The sequence below is a fragment of the Panthera tigris genome, chromosome D3 (assembly GCF_018350195.1).
Source record: "Panthera tigris isolate Pti1 chromosome D3, P.tigris_Pti1_mat1.1, whole genome shotgun sequence".
Classification (NCBI taxonomy): Eukaryota; Metazoa; Chordata; class Mammalia; order Carnivora; family Felidae; genus Panthera; species Panthera tigris.
The window spans coordinates 56,010,300-56,024,703 of NC_056671.1; the positions used below are offsets into that span (position 1 = coordinate 56,010,300).

At 42.3% G+C, this 14,404-nt stretch overlaps 1 protein-coding gene across 18 annotated transcripts in view; it reads left to right on the plus strand.

The window, feature by feature from the left end:
• DTNA (dystrobrevin alpha) overlaps positions 1–14,404 on the plus strand; it is a 354,664-nt gene that overhangs the window by 332,148 nt on the left and 8,112 nt on the right. For all 18 annotated transcript variants that reach the window (XM_042961697.1, XM_042961704.1, XM_007090764.3 and 15 more), the window contains 4 exons: positions 6,258–6,417; positions 9,090–9,179; positions 10,465–10,633; positions 13,435–13,567. In XM_042961697.1, coding sequence (XP_042817631.1) covers positions 6,258–6,417; positions 9,090–9,179; positions 10,465–10,633; positions 13,435–13,567 — 552 coding nt within the window. The remainder of the gene's footprint in view (positions 1–6,257; positions 6,418–9,089; positions 9,180–10,464; positions 10,634–13,434; positions 13,568–14,404) is intronic.

Consider the following 14,404-nt stretch of genomic DNA (forward strand, 5'->3'; position numbering starts at 1 on the left):
CCCTCAGCTGGGTACCGCTGCCTAGGTTCTAAAGGGCCATCATCGGGAACACTCAGATGTCAGCAATGCAATGTCTGGGTGGGGAGAGAATTTGCTTGTCTTACTCATTTATTGATGTGCTTGTATAGTCAAGCCTCTTTTCCAAAAGGACCCAAGGCAGCTCCCAACAAAAGACATCAGCAATGACTTCATAAAATAAATATAGAAAGATCAGAAACTAACGAAGAGAAAATGCAAATATGCTAATCATAAGAGACAAGGGTGTTCCTCTGAGCTTTTTGGCAATGAGGCAAAAAAAAAAAAAGAAGGAAAACATAATTGGCGGTTTTATCGGGACAGAAATACCAGTTCTCAGGGGACCAAAATTTCTGTTGGCATAAAATATGAAAAAGAAGTCTTTACTCGGAGCTTTAGAGAATTTGTGCTGAATAATAAACGGGACAAATGCAGCAGCAGATGTTAAGTGGCTGATTATTATACTGACCTTCAGTTAAAATTAAGGACAGAACCCTGTATGTCCCAATCCTGAGCAGGCAGATCTACAAGGAAAGAAACATATGCCATTCAAATATATAGACTTGGTATAACATGATCTAAGGAGAGAATTTAGAGGTTTTAGTCTGCCGTCTGCTTCTAAATTCTATTTTTATTTATGAGCCTTACCCCTTTGGGGACATTCTCTTTGTAAAATCAGATTTAAGACACTGCACACAACAAATTGTGCTTGATTTAATAACCTCTACTTGCTTTATCATAAGTCTCTGTGGTTCAATGTATTTTATGATACTGGTATATATAATTCCTACTTCTGTTTCTTGTTAGAGATAATGCATGAATTTATCCCCCTTGAGGAGAGAACATGAATTAAAAAAAAAAATAGTGCCTGTAATATAATATGATGATTATGGTATCATAAGCAATAAATTTTTTTTTACAAAACTTGCATCAAAATTATCCTACCCTCTTTCTTCTTTGTGTATTTTTAAGATTTATTGGAGGAACCATAAAAAGAACACTCATAAAAAGTGTAATAATGAAGGCAGCTGGGGTATAATTGCAATGACAGTATGTTTCAGAGTTTCTGGTAGACTTCCAGTTTCCAATATCATGTCCCAATCTAAAACCAGATATCCTGACTTTGAGTTCAGGATGTAAGGTCTCAAAAAATTTTTGCAGAAAGGTGACTGGTGTTAGACCGGACGGTAGGGTCCCTGTTCTTCTCTCATACCTGTAAGATCTTGAGTTAGCCAGTTAACTTCCTGGTAATTTATCTCAAACAGACTGCTAATACATGGCCCACAGGATTTGGGGGGAGATTTTGAAAGCTAATGGATGTGAAAGCACTTTGTAAAATACTATATGCATGTCAGATATTAGTATAAAAGTGTGTATATGTTTATACACATACATCCAACAATATGTAAACTTTTGTGATTTGACCCCTATTTTACACACACACGTGCATGTACACACACACTCACTTCTCTTCCTTCCAGTTAACTAAGAGTGTCTCAGTCAGAGGAGGAAAGTGAAACATCATTTCAAATTCCATCTCCTGCCCCCATTCTCTTCTCTATTAATAACTGGAGGCCCAGTTAACTTGGGAAATCATGGTCTCTCAGGTTTCTGCTTCTCCCAAACACATTGGGAATATGAGCGGGCCAGAAGTAACGAGTTTTATCAGCATCAGTTCACCTTCCTTTATCTCCCTCACCCATCTTCTCTGGTGGGTATTCTGCGGAGTGGTGAAGCAATCAGAAATGGGATGGTGTTGGCAGGGTGGGGGGTGGGGGGACAATTCACATCATAAATAATCAACTGCAATATTAGGACTGGCATCCAGTGTTCAAAGCATGCCCTCTCAGGCTCTCTCTCACACAAACTTTTTTAAAATTAGGGATTTAGTCAATTCATTCTAGGAAAGTAAAAATTATTTTTTTTTTTACTTGAAAACCTTAGGAGATGACCTTCTGGTTCAGATTAAACCACCCCCTGACCAGCCTCAGCCCTCTTCACTCCCCACAGCAAACCTGGAGCATCCTCGCGCTCTCTGCAATACCCCTCCTCTTCTCTTCCCTCGCTCATGACACTCTAAGACCTGGAATATTCTTCTCTCCTGGCAATACGACCTTTCTTCTGCCCGGAAATCTCCACTATTAAGACTCAAGTTAAGTGATGCCTCCTGCCTGACCAGTTAGGATTAGTCACCTCATCCCTACCCCCACAGCCCTTTGTACACAGCAATCCCTATGATGATAGTCAGTGAACTCAAACTGGAAGAGAGGGTGAAAAGAGGGTTGGACATAGCTAAACGCTACTCTGCTGTACCTTCTCCGGCTGCTGAGTCAAACCTGGCTGACAGGGCTGCATTCCCAGCCAAACCTGAGAGGTAGGCTTTTCAGTCAGGGGGAGGATTGTGCACTCGTGTCCCCTGGTCATCTGCTCAGCCGTGTCTCCAGGCAGTGCTGGTTCAGCAATTACACATTTGGTCCCTTCCCTGAAGCCTCCCTCCTTTCTGGTGCCGAGTGGAAACCAAAATACTTCCTGGAAAAAATCAGAAAATGTATGGATCTTGTCAGGCTTCTTAAAAATTGATACAACAGCAGGTTGAGTGGGCTCAGAGGATGGAGTGCAGAAATGAATTTTTCATCTATTCACTAGGAAGCAAGCTATTTTAAATTTGCCAAGTATGATGTATGTTTTCCTTCCTCCATAAATCAACTCTCCTCTCAGGAATTTTAGATCTATATATTGATCTGCATGGACCGTTGTCCCTTAAGTATTCACTCCATTAATCATCAAGTAATTTCCAGGAAAGGATGTTTGCAGAGATGACTCACTCTAACTCTTCTAAAATTGTTAGCAGACAACTATATATACTTCGTGAACAGGCCAGAGGCCACCATTCCGCAGTGGTCACTACCCGAAAATGAAACTCCACTGATCAACCCCAATACCAAGAGGCAACTGTCCTTTCCTAGTGAGTCCACAGAAAGAACAGAAAGGAAGGCCAGAGATGGCATTTCCAGCAGTAGGTCCCAGGAAGCTACTGTGCATCAAACTGGACAGTGTCCAAACAAAGAGACAGGGCCATCGTCACCCAGGGAGCCAGGGGCCTCCCCGCCGGAGTCTGGACATTCCTTGGGGGTTGGGAGTTGCAGGGAAGATGCCACTAGATCTTGTCTCCAGCACAGAATCTCTACCTGAATTCTTCACGTAATCAGACTGCTTGAAATTGCACCAATTAGATACTCATTTAGGAGATGGTGCCTATCAGTCATTTACACATTGGTGTCATTTACATTCAGGCCATTGTTTTTCCCTTAACACATCACCATAGTCAATTATTTTTCTCTCCACACAGACCATGAAGAGGGGTTTTGAAGGAAAGAAGCAGGCGGAAAGCAGTGGGGAAAGTTGACTTTGGAGACCAGGCATTATTAAGCAGGGAGAGTTAGGGCTGGGAATGCCTCAAACGCAGCAGGAGAGAGCCCAGGGCACAAGGAGAAGGGGAGAGTGTTGCCAGAGGTAAGAGACTCACCGACTGGAAGGTTAGAACGGCCAGGTGAAGGCCCAAAGGGAGAAGACGGCGCCATGGGCACCCTGCACTGGAGACCCTGATGGAACAGGTGCCAGTGGTGCTGGTGTGCGTGCAGCCCCAGTACAGCCATTAAGATACTGAAATGCAAACTCACAGCCCCACATCTGAAATCACCGGGTCCGGGTGTGTCCCAGGATTCAGAATCTTTCTGGGTTTTAGAAAGGCAGTACAGTGCAGACGCCATAGAAATAGCCTCATGTCAGTAATGAAACGACAAATGTTGCTTCTTGGATTTCAAATTTGCAGATAAGAGATTTGCACCTGTGTATCTGTACTGATTGATAATCGGCCCACAGTCTCTTCTACCACCAGGGCCCTCACACTGCACCCCGCCATCCGGCAATTGAAAGCTATTGCACAGCCCAGCCAGAAGCCTGGGGCCCCTACTCCAACACCCCTCCCCGGTGGGTCCAGATACTGTGTTTTCTCAGCCTTCAGGCTGCTAAACCTTTCTCCATGAGTGAAGTGTGTGGTGATTGGTCACAGGGCCCCCGATCCTCAGAAGCGGCTGTGGTGCGGTGGGAAAGCCCTGGGCTTGAAGGCGAAAGGCTGGGGATCTCGTTTATTTCTGCCACTCTCTCACTGGGTAACCCAATTAGCACCTCTGAGCCTCAGTGTGCTAACCTGGAAAATGGGAATAGAATACTTCACATGGTGGCTAGCAGGATTAAGTGAAATCGTTGGGGTTAAAGTGCTTCATAGACTGCGAATTGCTATTCAAATATAAGCTACTATCATTCCTAGCACCAATAATGAGGAGAATGAAACCAAACAATGTACGGAAAAGTGCTTTATCCACTGTAACACATACACAAGTGGAGTTGTATTGTTATTATCGTGAACCCGCTACCCCAGAAGAGGGTCTGGCTCCCCAGAGCTGAGGTATCCCTGCCGTTAACCTCCTCCCTTCAGCCCCTCTGTCCACCTTCCCATCCCAGTCCTTCCTCCGTCCGGTGCCGTGACTGGTCCTGGGTAAAGAGGACAGGTAAGAAAGGGCGGGGAGCCCTGCTGAGGGCCCTGCCTGGAGAATGGCACACAAGAGGGCTTGCCAGGGGGAGGCAGCCCTCAAGGCAGCGAAATGCCTTTGATGGGCCCTCAGCAGGCAAAACCCAGCCAGGTCCCTGCAGCCAAGGGCAGACAGAGCATCCATGCTCAGAGACCAGCCCAAGCTCTCCCGCTCTGCCTCCTGGGCAAACCTTTTTACCTCTCTGAGCACTGGGGTCCACAATCTCATCTTGAGAGTAATGATGCCCTACTTCAGGGGGTCATGGAGAGAAATGCACATGAAGACCCTTCTACAGGGCAACGCATGACTCAAATGTGGTCATGTATTATTGGCGTGGGAAGGGGGGGTGCCACGGTAGCTCAGAAGCAGAGGTTTCGTGGCTATTGAGATGAACTGGCAAGGTTTGCTGGGGAAAACCAGACCTGTCCTTGAGCGGGCTGGGGCCACAGGCTGCAAAGCATCGCGAGGGGGCAAGCTTCCGTTCCCTGGGCCTGGACAGACCATTCAAGGTACTGTTGAGAATGAAAAGAGTGGAATCCCCAGCCCACTGGATCACATGAGTTATTTCCTGTGCTCTGCTCTGTTTTGCTTTGTGTTTAATTCTAGATTTTTCTCAATTTATAGATGTGACTTGTACGTGTGATGCCAAGCCCTGGAAAGCTAACAGCATGGCATTTGACAGGATTGATGTTGTGTGTTTTAACTGCAAGCAGCCCAACCCTCAGCAAAGTCTAAATCAAACACTCCAGAGCAGTGCTCCCAGGGTGCACGTCCCTGGGTGTGAATGGGTTGGTGCTGCATCTCTGGGCCTTGCTATGGAAGAGTCCTCACTCTCCCTGGCAGGACCCAGCAATCTGGACTGGAGTCTATGTGAGCACCTGAACACCTCACCTCTGAGTATGCACCAGAGGGTCTCATTGCATCCTCTTATTCATGACTGGCTTCCTTTGTAAACTAATTATTATAACACAGAAAGTGTTTCCAAGAAACCTCATTGTGTGGAGACAAAGCTGTGAAATTCAAGGTGTGAACAGTTTCATGCCGAGGACTGTGGTATAGAGGGAAATGGCTTTTAGTTGCTTTCTCCTTTTTTTTCTTTACTCCCTCTTAAACCCCACTGTTCTGATTGCTGAAATTAACTGCTTTTTCATCGATGAAGAGAAGGACATTTCCTGCGGGACGCCAGTATTGCTTGACAGGATCTGGCCTATAAATAATCCCCAAAGATGATGCCAGGACAGACACTGAATATTTAGGAAGGTAAAACCACATCCATCCCAAATAGTCTCTTCGTTTATATTGCAAACTTTGTCCTTAATAAACGTCTTTTCATTCTACGTGGAACTTCCTTCAAGGAGGAAACAGACACACCTTGTAAATTTCACCGCTTAACAGTAGCCTCATTACCTGGGCGCACATATCGTGTATTATAGAACGATGCTGTACTAATATTCTTAACTTTCAACAAGTAACCAAAACTCCAGGTTATACAGAATAAGGTCCTAAATTATCTGCACCTGCAACTCAGGTTAAGGATTACCATCTCAACTACCTAGGATGCCCTCCTGCTTGGGAACCGCACCGTGACTGTTTTTAACCTTTGAAGGAGGCTTTGGGAAAACAAATTAACGACTCGCATTGTCTCTCCAGACCCAGGGGGCAGGCTCTCCTCGCTCCTCCCCCAGCCACACCATCAGCAGGCCCATCCCCATGCCTGTTCGGTCCGCGTCTGCCTGCTCCAGCCCGTCCCACACGCCTCAGGACTCCCTCACGGGGGTAGGGGGTGATGTTCAGGAGGCGTTTGCACAAAGTAAGTGGGGTCATGTTTTGTTGTTGTGTTCTGCTTTTTCACGTGGCACATAAGTCACCACGGTCTGTTGAGCGTTTAGAATCTTTGGAGCCACAGCGTGGAAATGCCAGGGTATTCCTTGTGCCCACCTGGCCCCAGAGCTGTTTCAGAAACTCCTTAGGCTAGCCTGTTACTCACTTCACCATCTTACCTTCTTTCAGCTTCTATCGCCCTGCTCCATTTTTTATGAGTCTTTGCTCATTAAGGGAAGGGAAAACCTTTCACCAATATCCCAGGAAACTTTATAAATGTAACCCATTTTAAAGTTCTGAAAGATCTTATTTCCTTTATGTTAAAGCAAACTCAAATTGAGGTTAAACAGTCCCAGCTGAGGTGGGATGCAGCCCTGCAATGAACAAGCAGATAATTTAATCATTTTACAGCTGCCCTAAAGAGTTGACCATTGCCTCTGTAATACAGGGCCAAAGGGTTGGAGGTTCAGCCTCCATAGTTAACAGGAGCACAAAGACTGATAAATATAACAGTATTCTCTCACCTGCTGCCTTTTCCATTCACACACCGGGGGTAGGGGTAAGGTCTTTCAAGACAAGTGATTGTATTCATTTGGAAATATTTTAAGACTTTTAAGACTTTTTCTTGCCATCACTTTTTACATTTACAGAAAGTTCAGGGGAAAAAATGCTTCTGCAGACCCTCACTCTGCGAATCTCATTCCCAGAAGTAAACACTATTAAGCAGTTTGGTCCTTCTCAATTCTTCATATACATATAATTATGTATGTTTCAGTGTGTTTTTATAAACATCTACCCTTCTTTTTCACACAAACAAGACCATGCATTGCATTTTGGTCGGCAAGTTGCATTTTCTTTAAATTAGCAATATATCATGAACGTCCTTCCAGATCCTCACATATAGATCTAAGGAAAAGAGAGATAGTTGACTACTAGTTTTAAGGCAAAAAGGAACATAAATGAAGTCAAAAGACAAAAAATAGGCTTGAGGAAAACGTTTCCAGCATTAAGTGGCAATCAAGTTGTATAATTTCAGCTACTCATAAAGCATATAGAAATCAGTAAGAAAAAGACATTCCCGAAACAAAAATAAGTGAGGGATATGGAAAGAACTATAAATTGCCAATAAAGATATAAAGAGGTGTCTAATCTCACAAACTATTGTAGAAATACAAGTATCACCTCTTGCCTAGCAGATTTTTAAAAAAATTAACATTAGTAATATCCACAAATAGCAAGAGTGTGAGGAAAGAGACATTCTCATCCATTTTGTATAGGGGATAAAATCTTACATTTTAAAGGAAGAGAATGGCGTACTCTCTGCTAGGAGGGAAAAGGAAAGATCCATAATATGGCTTTTTTTTCTGAAAAAGAAAATAAGTTATACAAAAAATTTTAAGTTATTGAAAATAACTTTCTTTTTTTTCACCTTTAGAAGAAAAAATGTCCTTTCTCTAAATCTGATCTTAAGGAAATTTACAGTATTTTAAATCTATGAGCTTTCTATATTTTTTTAATGTTTATTTTTGAGAGAGAGTTCTAGCAGGGGAGAGGCAGAGAGAGAAGGAGAGGGAGACACAGAATCCGAAACAGGCTCTAGGCTCCAAGCTTTCAGCACAGAGCCCGACATAGGGCTTGAACTCACAAACCATGAGATCATGACCTGAGCTGAAGTCCGCCACTTAACTGACTGAGCCACCCAGGCGCCCCTAAGAGCTTTCTAATTGTTTTCTCTGATTCCCTTGATTTTTTAATTTACATGTATTTATTATTTTACTGAGTTTGACTTTCTGAGAAAGTACAGGATGAAATGTGGCCTATAGGCAGCTCCTAGCTCATAAAGAGCTCTTGCTGCCTAAGTTCATCTGCAGGTCAGCTGTTTGGAATCTTGAGCCTTTTTTTCCAAAGATATTATGTTCCATCTCTACCTCACACCCAAGCCAGCCGACAAATACCCATTTAACCCTTCGTGTGCCTGAAACATCATCGTAATCTTTGTCTACCATGGAGAAACCTAGTCTAAGTTGCAATTCAGGGTATTAGACATATACCTTCTGCCCAGGTCTTAGTGCGGGAGAAGAATCTCACCCGTCTTGTATGCTCTGGGGCCTTCAGGGGTTCCCATTCCCCAGAGATACCTATCATGATGGGGAGAACTCTGGGAGCCCTAATGAGAGATAGAGACTGTGGTGATGGAGATCGCAATCCCATGTGCTGAGCCACCAGGTCATGGCTGAAACGGTAGCAGCAGCTGGCAAGGTGCAAGTCTCCGGGCAAAACCAGACTTTGCATCTGTGTGAGTTTTCCTAAGAAAGGCGACAATAGATACTGGTTTACCTGGGACCATCCCAGGTTGTGCCACATCACAGTCTTATCATACCACCCCCTTTCACTTGCAAAACTCTCCCAATTTGTACAATCAATTAAATGAGCCCCTCCCTCATCCGTGGCCATGTCTTCTTAACATCGAAGCCATTACCCTGAGGACAATGTATTTTTTCAGAAAATGAACCAAAACACCTTTGAAAAGGAGAAGTCTTGGAAGTTTTTCTTGCTTCGGGATATCGATGTAGATGATAAACCGCACAAAAAAGTGGGGGGGAAGAAAGGAAAAGCTGTGTGATTTTTTTTTTTTAACGATCATTTTTTTCTTCACTCAAGGTTCAAGAAGAAACTTAAGAAATGACTTACTGGTAGCAGCAGATTCCATCACTAACACCATGTCCTCTCTTGTGAAAGAGCTGAATTCCGGTGAGTCCCCGGTCCCCTCTCGTGTGTCTGCTCTTTGCAGAGGGACCCGTAAGTGCCAGGGGCCTGTGTTAGAGATCTCCTCATTGTCAAATATAAAAAGGATTTTTTTTAAGATCTGTATGATATTTTTGGTATATTCAGATATTTCAGCACTGTTGCTATTTTGCTGACAAGACGGTTAATTACATGCTTAATGCAGAGAGTTTGAAACATGCCGATAGGAATAAAGAAAAATACTAAAATTGACTTGTAATTCTAGTGTTTGTAATACCTATTATTTGTAACTTGTAATATCATGATCCAATGTGACATGAAGCTAAAGTTATTTTAGAAGGTCAAATGTTTTATTTACTAATTTAAACTCTGTTAATTTGAAACGCGTGGCTATTTGAATGAGGCTAAATTGAAATTTACCTTTGCGATATGTCTAAAGAGAGATCTCCCCAGAAAATAAAGAGCATAACATTGAGTGAGACTCTTTATGCTAATAATACTACATGGAGTTTTTAAAACTTTAACAGCATGAATATGCAAATAAATATCTTACCAGTTACTAATACATCTCATCTGTTCCATAAGCCCACTTGGCAAGATATTTGTCTGGCACGACTCTGGTCCCATAGTTTGAGATTACAAAAATTATAAGAAATAAAACTTCAATATTAAAAAAATTCCGGATTTAAATTTCTTAAAGCTGCTATAATAAGAACTGAAGTAATGAAAATTGTTTCTGCTAGTCTGGATTAAGATTAGCAACTAGGATAAAAATGGCAGCAGTTAATACACCATGATTAATGGCATGTACCCACTGCCCTAGCAAATGATGACTAAAAATGTTACTCTTATGTGGACACTTCATATACTATTAGCTTATATTTATAATACATTGAAATATTAAGTGAATGTAGTATTTTAAGGTTTGTATTTCCTAAATTAAAATAATATTAAGCAAAATTAAGAACAGTTTTAATGAAGACTTTTGTAGGAAGGGTAAAAGAGAAGTATTAAGAAACTAAGCCAGTTAAAACACAAAAATTCCTCATAATATTGAGATTAAAAAAAAGACAATACCATATACCAAATAATTTTCTAGAAATTCATGTATCAAATGTCATTTTGAAAAAAAAAATAATAAACTCCACCGACTTATGTACAATAACTGGTTGATGTTTTATACAGCACAGGTTGTATAAACGTAAGGTTGACTTAAGTTAAATCTAGCCCTTTATTGGCCAATCATAAAATAACCTAAGCCATTCTTCATTTCTTCCATCGTCCCTAATAGAGGTGGGGAGTGAAACTGAGAGTAATGTGGATTCTGAATTTGCACGGACTCAGTTTGAGGATCTGGTTCCATCGCCAACCACTGAAAAGGCTTTTCTAGCACAAATCCACGCTCGAAAACCTGGGTACCTCCACGGTGGCGCTACCCCCAGCACCATGCGTAGTGACGTGTGAGTATCTTCTGCTCCAGAACATTCCTCAGTAACAGAATACTCAGTAGGGAACATAAGAAAATAAAAACATGGCTGCTTAGTCCTTTATTTTGGAAAGGTATGACGCAGAAGAGGTAGAAGGATGCTACATTAAATTTGGTATTGGAACTTTGCCCTCTCACTATTTAGTGAGAATAGCGATAACTAAAAGCAAGCAGTGCTCATTGAGAGCCTCCCTCACCCAAGGCACAGTGCTCGTTGTATGCAAAATAGTATTTAAAACTCCCTCCCAGCCTTCCAGGACTCACAGACTACTTCAGGGTATAAATCATTCTATCTTCTAAATTTACTGTATTCGCCCTTAGAGGACCAGGTGATGCTGGAGAAGCCTCTATTCAGAATGAATGTAAACACCAGGAAAGCACTTGGAATTGAAACAAGTAAATATATAAAATCTCATTATAAAGAAATCCAATCTGGTCGACTTGCTGAGTGTGTATAAATCTGACCTTTGAAAGACATTTTACAAAGATTTTCTTCCAATTAGGCTTCTGTAGCTTGACAGAAACCAGCAGAATCAGTGACGTCCCCTCTAGACTTTCTGTGCCCCTGGATCAGTTCAAACTCAAAGTAGACAGGAAAGCAAAGCTGAGAAACAAAGGGGGAGCTAGGACAGATGTACAGAGCCCATTTGGGAGGTAAGGAAGGCAGGGAAGCAAGGGAACCTTGAAGAGAGGCTCATGAAGCTGTGAGAGACATGGGCAGGCGCTCACCAGAAGGGCAAAAGGCATCACTGAGCATTTAAATTACGGAAGCAGGGCTGCTGAGTGCCTCGGTCCACTGAACGTCTGACTCTTGATTTCGGCTCAGGTCATGATCCCAGAGTCATGGGATCAAGCCCCAAGCTCTACAGTGAGCATGCAGCCTGCTTAAGACCCTCTCTATCCCTCTGCCCCTCTCCTCTCCCCCACTTGCACTCTCTCTCTCTAAAAAATAAAAAATAAAGTTAAAACTTTAACTAAAAACATACTGCAGAAGGGTGATGGTGTTTAATGTGAAAAGTTCTGCCCACTAGTCTTCAAAAATAAACTGGCCAGTTTCAGGACCCAAAGAAGAAACTAACCAGAAGCCTTTCTGGCATTTTGGATCTCAATCCAAGTAGCAAGTAGACCAGTAATAATGGGGAATTATAAATGTGGTTTGAAAGCTGGTTGTGAAAAGGCAGGCCTTAAGATCAAAACAAAACAGTTATAACATGATTTCAAATAGCGATAGGCTGCTGCTTTTAATTTTAGTTTGTTTTCTTGTCCTTTCCTCTGTAATTTAGAATTATTTGATTTATTATTCAGAATGGTGAATTAATGGTCATCAGGTTAGTCTGGTAAATAACATATCTGTTTGACTTTTTATAATGAAGCATTTACATGTGGTCACCTAAAGTCTTCTCGTCCTGCTCCCAAGATCCAAGCCTGTAGCTAAGTCTACCCCAGTCCACTGTCCCTGGTAGGCTGGTGCCAGAACCAGCCACCAACACGGCTGCGGGAATTGGGGAGAGACAGTTCATAGAGGCCTCACAGACCTATTTAGCCTGGCCCCAAACCTCTAAATATAATGAGAACATGTCATACAGACATTAATAAATGTAAACAATGGTATTTAAGTTCCAACCCAGGAACTTCTACTTGACCACTCTTTTCACTTTAGGGGATGTTTTAATATCTGCACTACCTAAACATGTACTGTGTTTTACCTGAGAATATTTTAGTCCTATGATTTAGGTCGTGAATTTATGTTCAGTCTCAGGAAGGGTTTTTATAAACTGGGTGGATACATGGAAATAGAGTCACACATTAGTGAATGAGATCATTGCTAGCTATTTATTTCATGGTAGAACTGAATAATTTAAGTAGATTTCTTAGATTCAGAGCTAGTATAAATTTTTAAGATCCAGAGCTATGAGTTCAAGTATTACCTTCCAGACACCGAGGAGCTGATATTCTAAGACTTATTCTACTATAAAAATAAAGCACATGGGTGCATGTGCCTACATATGTACGTAACACAAAGAGGGTTCAATTATGAACAAATGTCCTTAATCGTTATTTCACTAGAGGGCTCACTTTCCTTGTAGAAAGTGATCTTGGTTTCCATAAGAAAAGAAAAGAAAAGAAAAGAAAAGAAAAGAAAAGAAAAGAAAAGAAAAGAAAAGAAAAGAAAAGAAAAAAAGTCCTCAGATTAAGAAGACTATATCCTCCCAAAAGATAAGGCTGCCTTTTTTAAGATTGACAAACACTTTAAGGGCAACCCATTCCTGTAAGTCAGAGGAAAACACAGATGGCCAGTGATCATCAGAGTGCCATAGAAAAACTGCATATGAGAATACTTTGATCATGTCTATCTCCAAATCTCCAAAGTTTATAAAAATTTTTTCTGTTAGGTAACAGAGGACACTGAATTGAAATTAATTGAAACAAAGAAGTGAACTGGGGGTCTAAATAAATGGGCCCCAAACTATACCTAACACTGGAGTTCCACTCGTACTTTGAAGATTTGCTCCCAGGGGCACCTGGGGGGCTCAGCTAAGTGTCTGACTTCACCTCAGGTCATGATCTCATGGTTCGTGAGTTAAAGCCCTTCATCAGGCTCTGATGTTGGCCCAGAGCCCACTATGGATCCTCTGTCTCCCTTTCTCTCTGCCCTTCCTGACTCGTTCTCTCTCTCTCTCTCTCTCTCTCTCAAAATAAACAATTAAATAAACTGTAAAAGAAAAAAAAAAAAAAAAGATTTGCTCCCAAACACCCCTTGTGGTGTATTCCCAGGGTCACAGAAGATGGGGACCCCTACGTGCAGCCAGAGGATGAGGACTATGAAAATGACTCTGTCCGGCAGCTGGAGAACGAGCTCAAAATGGAAGAGTACCTGAAGCAGAAGCTGCAGGATGAAACCTACCAGGTATGGGGAGCCAGGCCCAGCCCCCAACCCCCGGGCCCTCACCCCTCGGTGGCTGGGTCTTTGACATGACTCAGAAAATCCCCACCCACTCCTTTCTTCCACCTTCCCTCTCCAGAATATTCTGCGTGCATTTCTTACTCCACATATTCTAAACAGTAAGAACTGTAAATGCTGAGAGCTACAGCTCACCATTAATTCTTAGAAATTCTGACCCGAAAACTGAAAAAGACCTCATTGCCTTAGTGGAAATGCATGGGGATGGATGGAAACAATCCATCTTCCTCCAAGATCGCTGGGAAAGATGTTTTTTCTCATGGATTAAAAAAAAAAAAAACAGGGCACAGGGCACCCGGAAACTGAATAAGCATAAATATATTTCCTCCCTTGAATCGTTTGCCCTCAGCTTCCCCCACTGCCCACCTCATGTCAAAATAAATATGTGGGAGAGTATCAAATCTCATGGAGAAATGTGGTGGGGGGGAGAACTGTAGGCTCCATGTTCAGCAGGGTGTGGATGGACAGATTTTCATATATACTGGGGTATACTATTAATCCACCTGAGAATTTACTGGACATAACACATGCAATTGGGAATAAGTGTTGATTAGTAAGTCATCCTAAAAGGGATGCGTTTTCCCCATGGAGTAGTTCTACTGCAGTGTTTGTCTTGCTTGAATATTTCTCCTCCCTGTAATTCACAGGTGTTTCCTTGAGGCTGTGGGAGTTCAGGGATGTTTGCGTGGTTGAGACCTACTGCCTCACCCCCAGGTCCCCTTGGGATAGTTCTTCATGTCAGGCTTTCTGTCCATTAAGCAGACGAGCCTCTTCCACACTCTT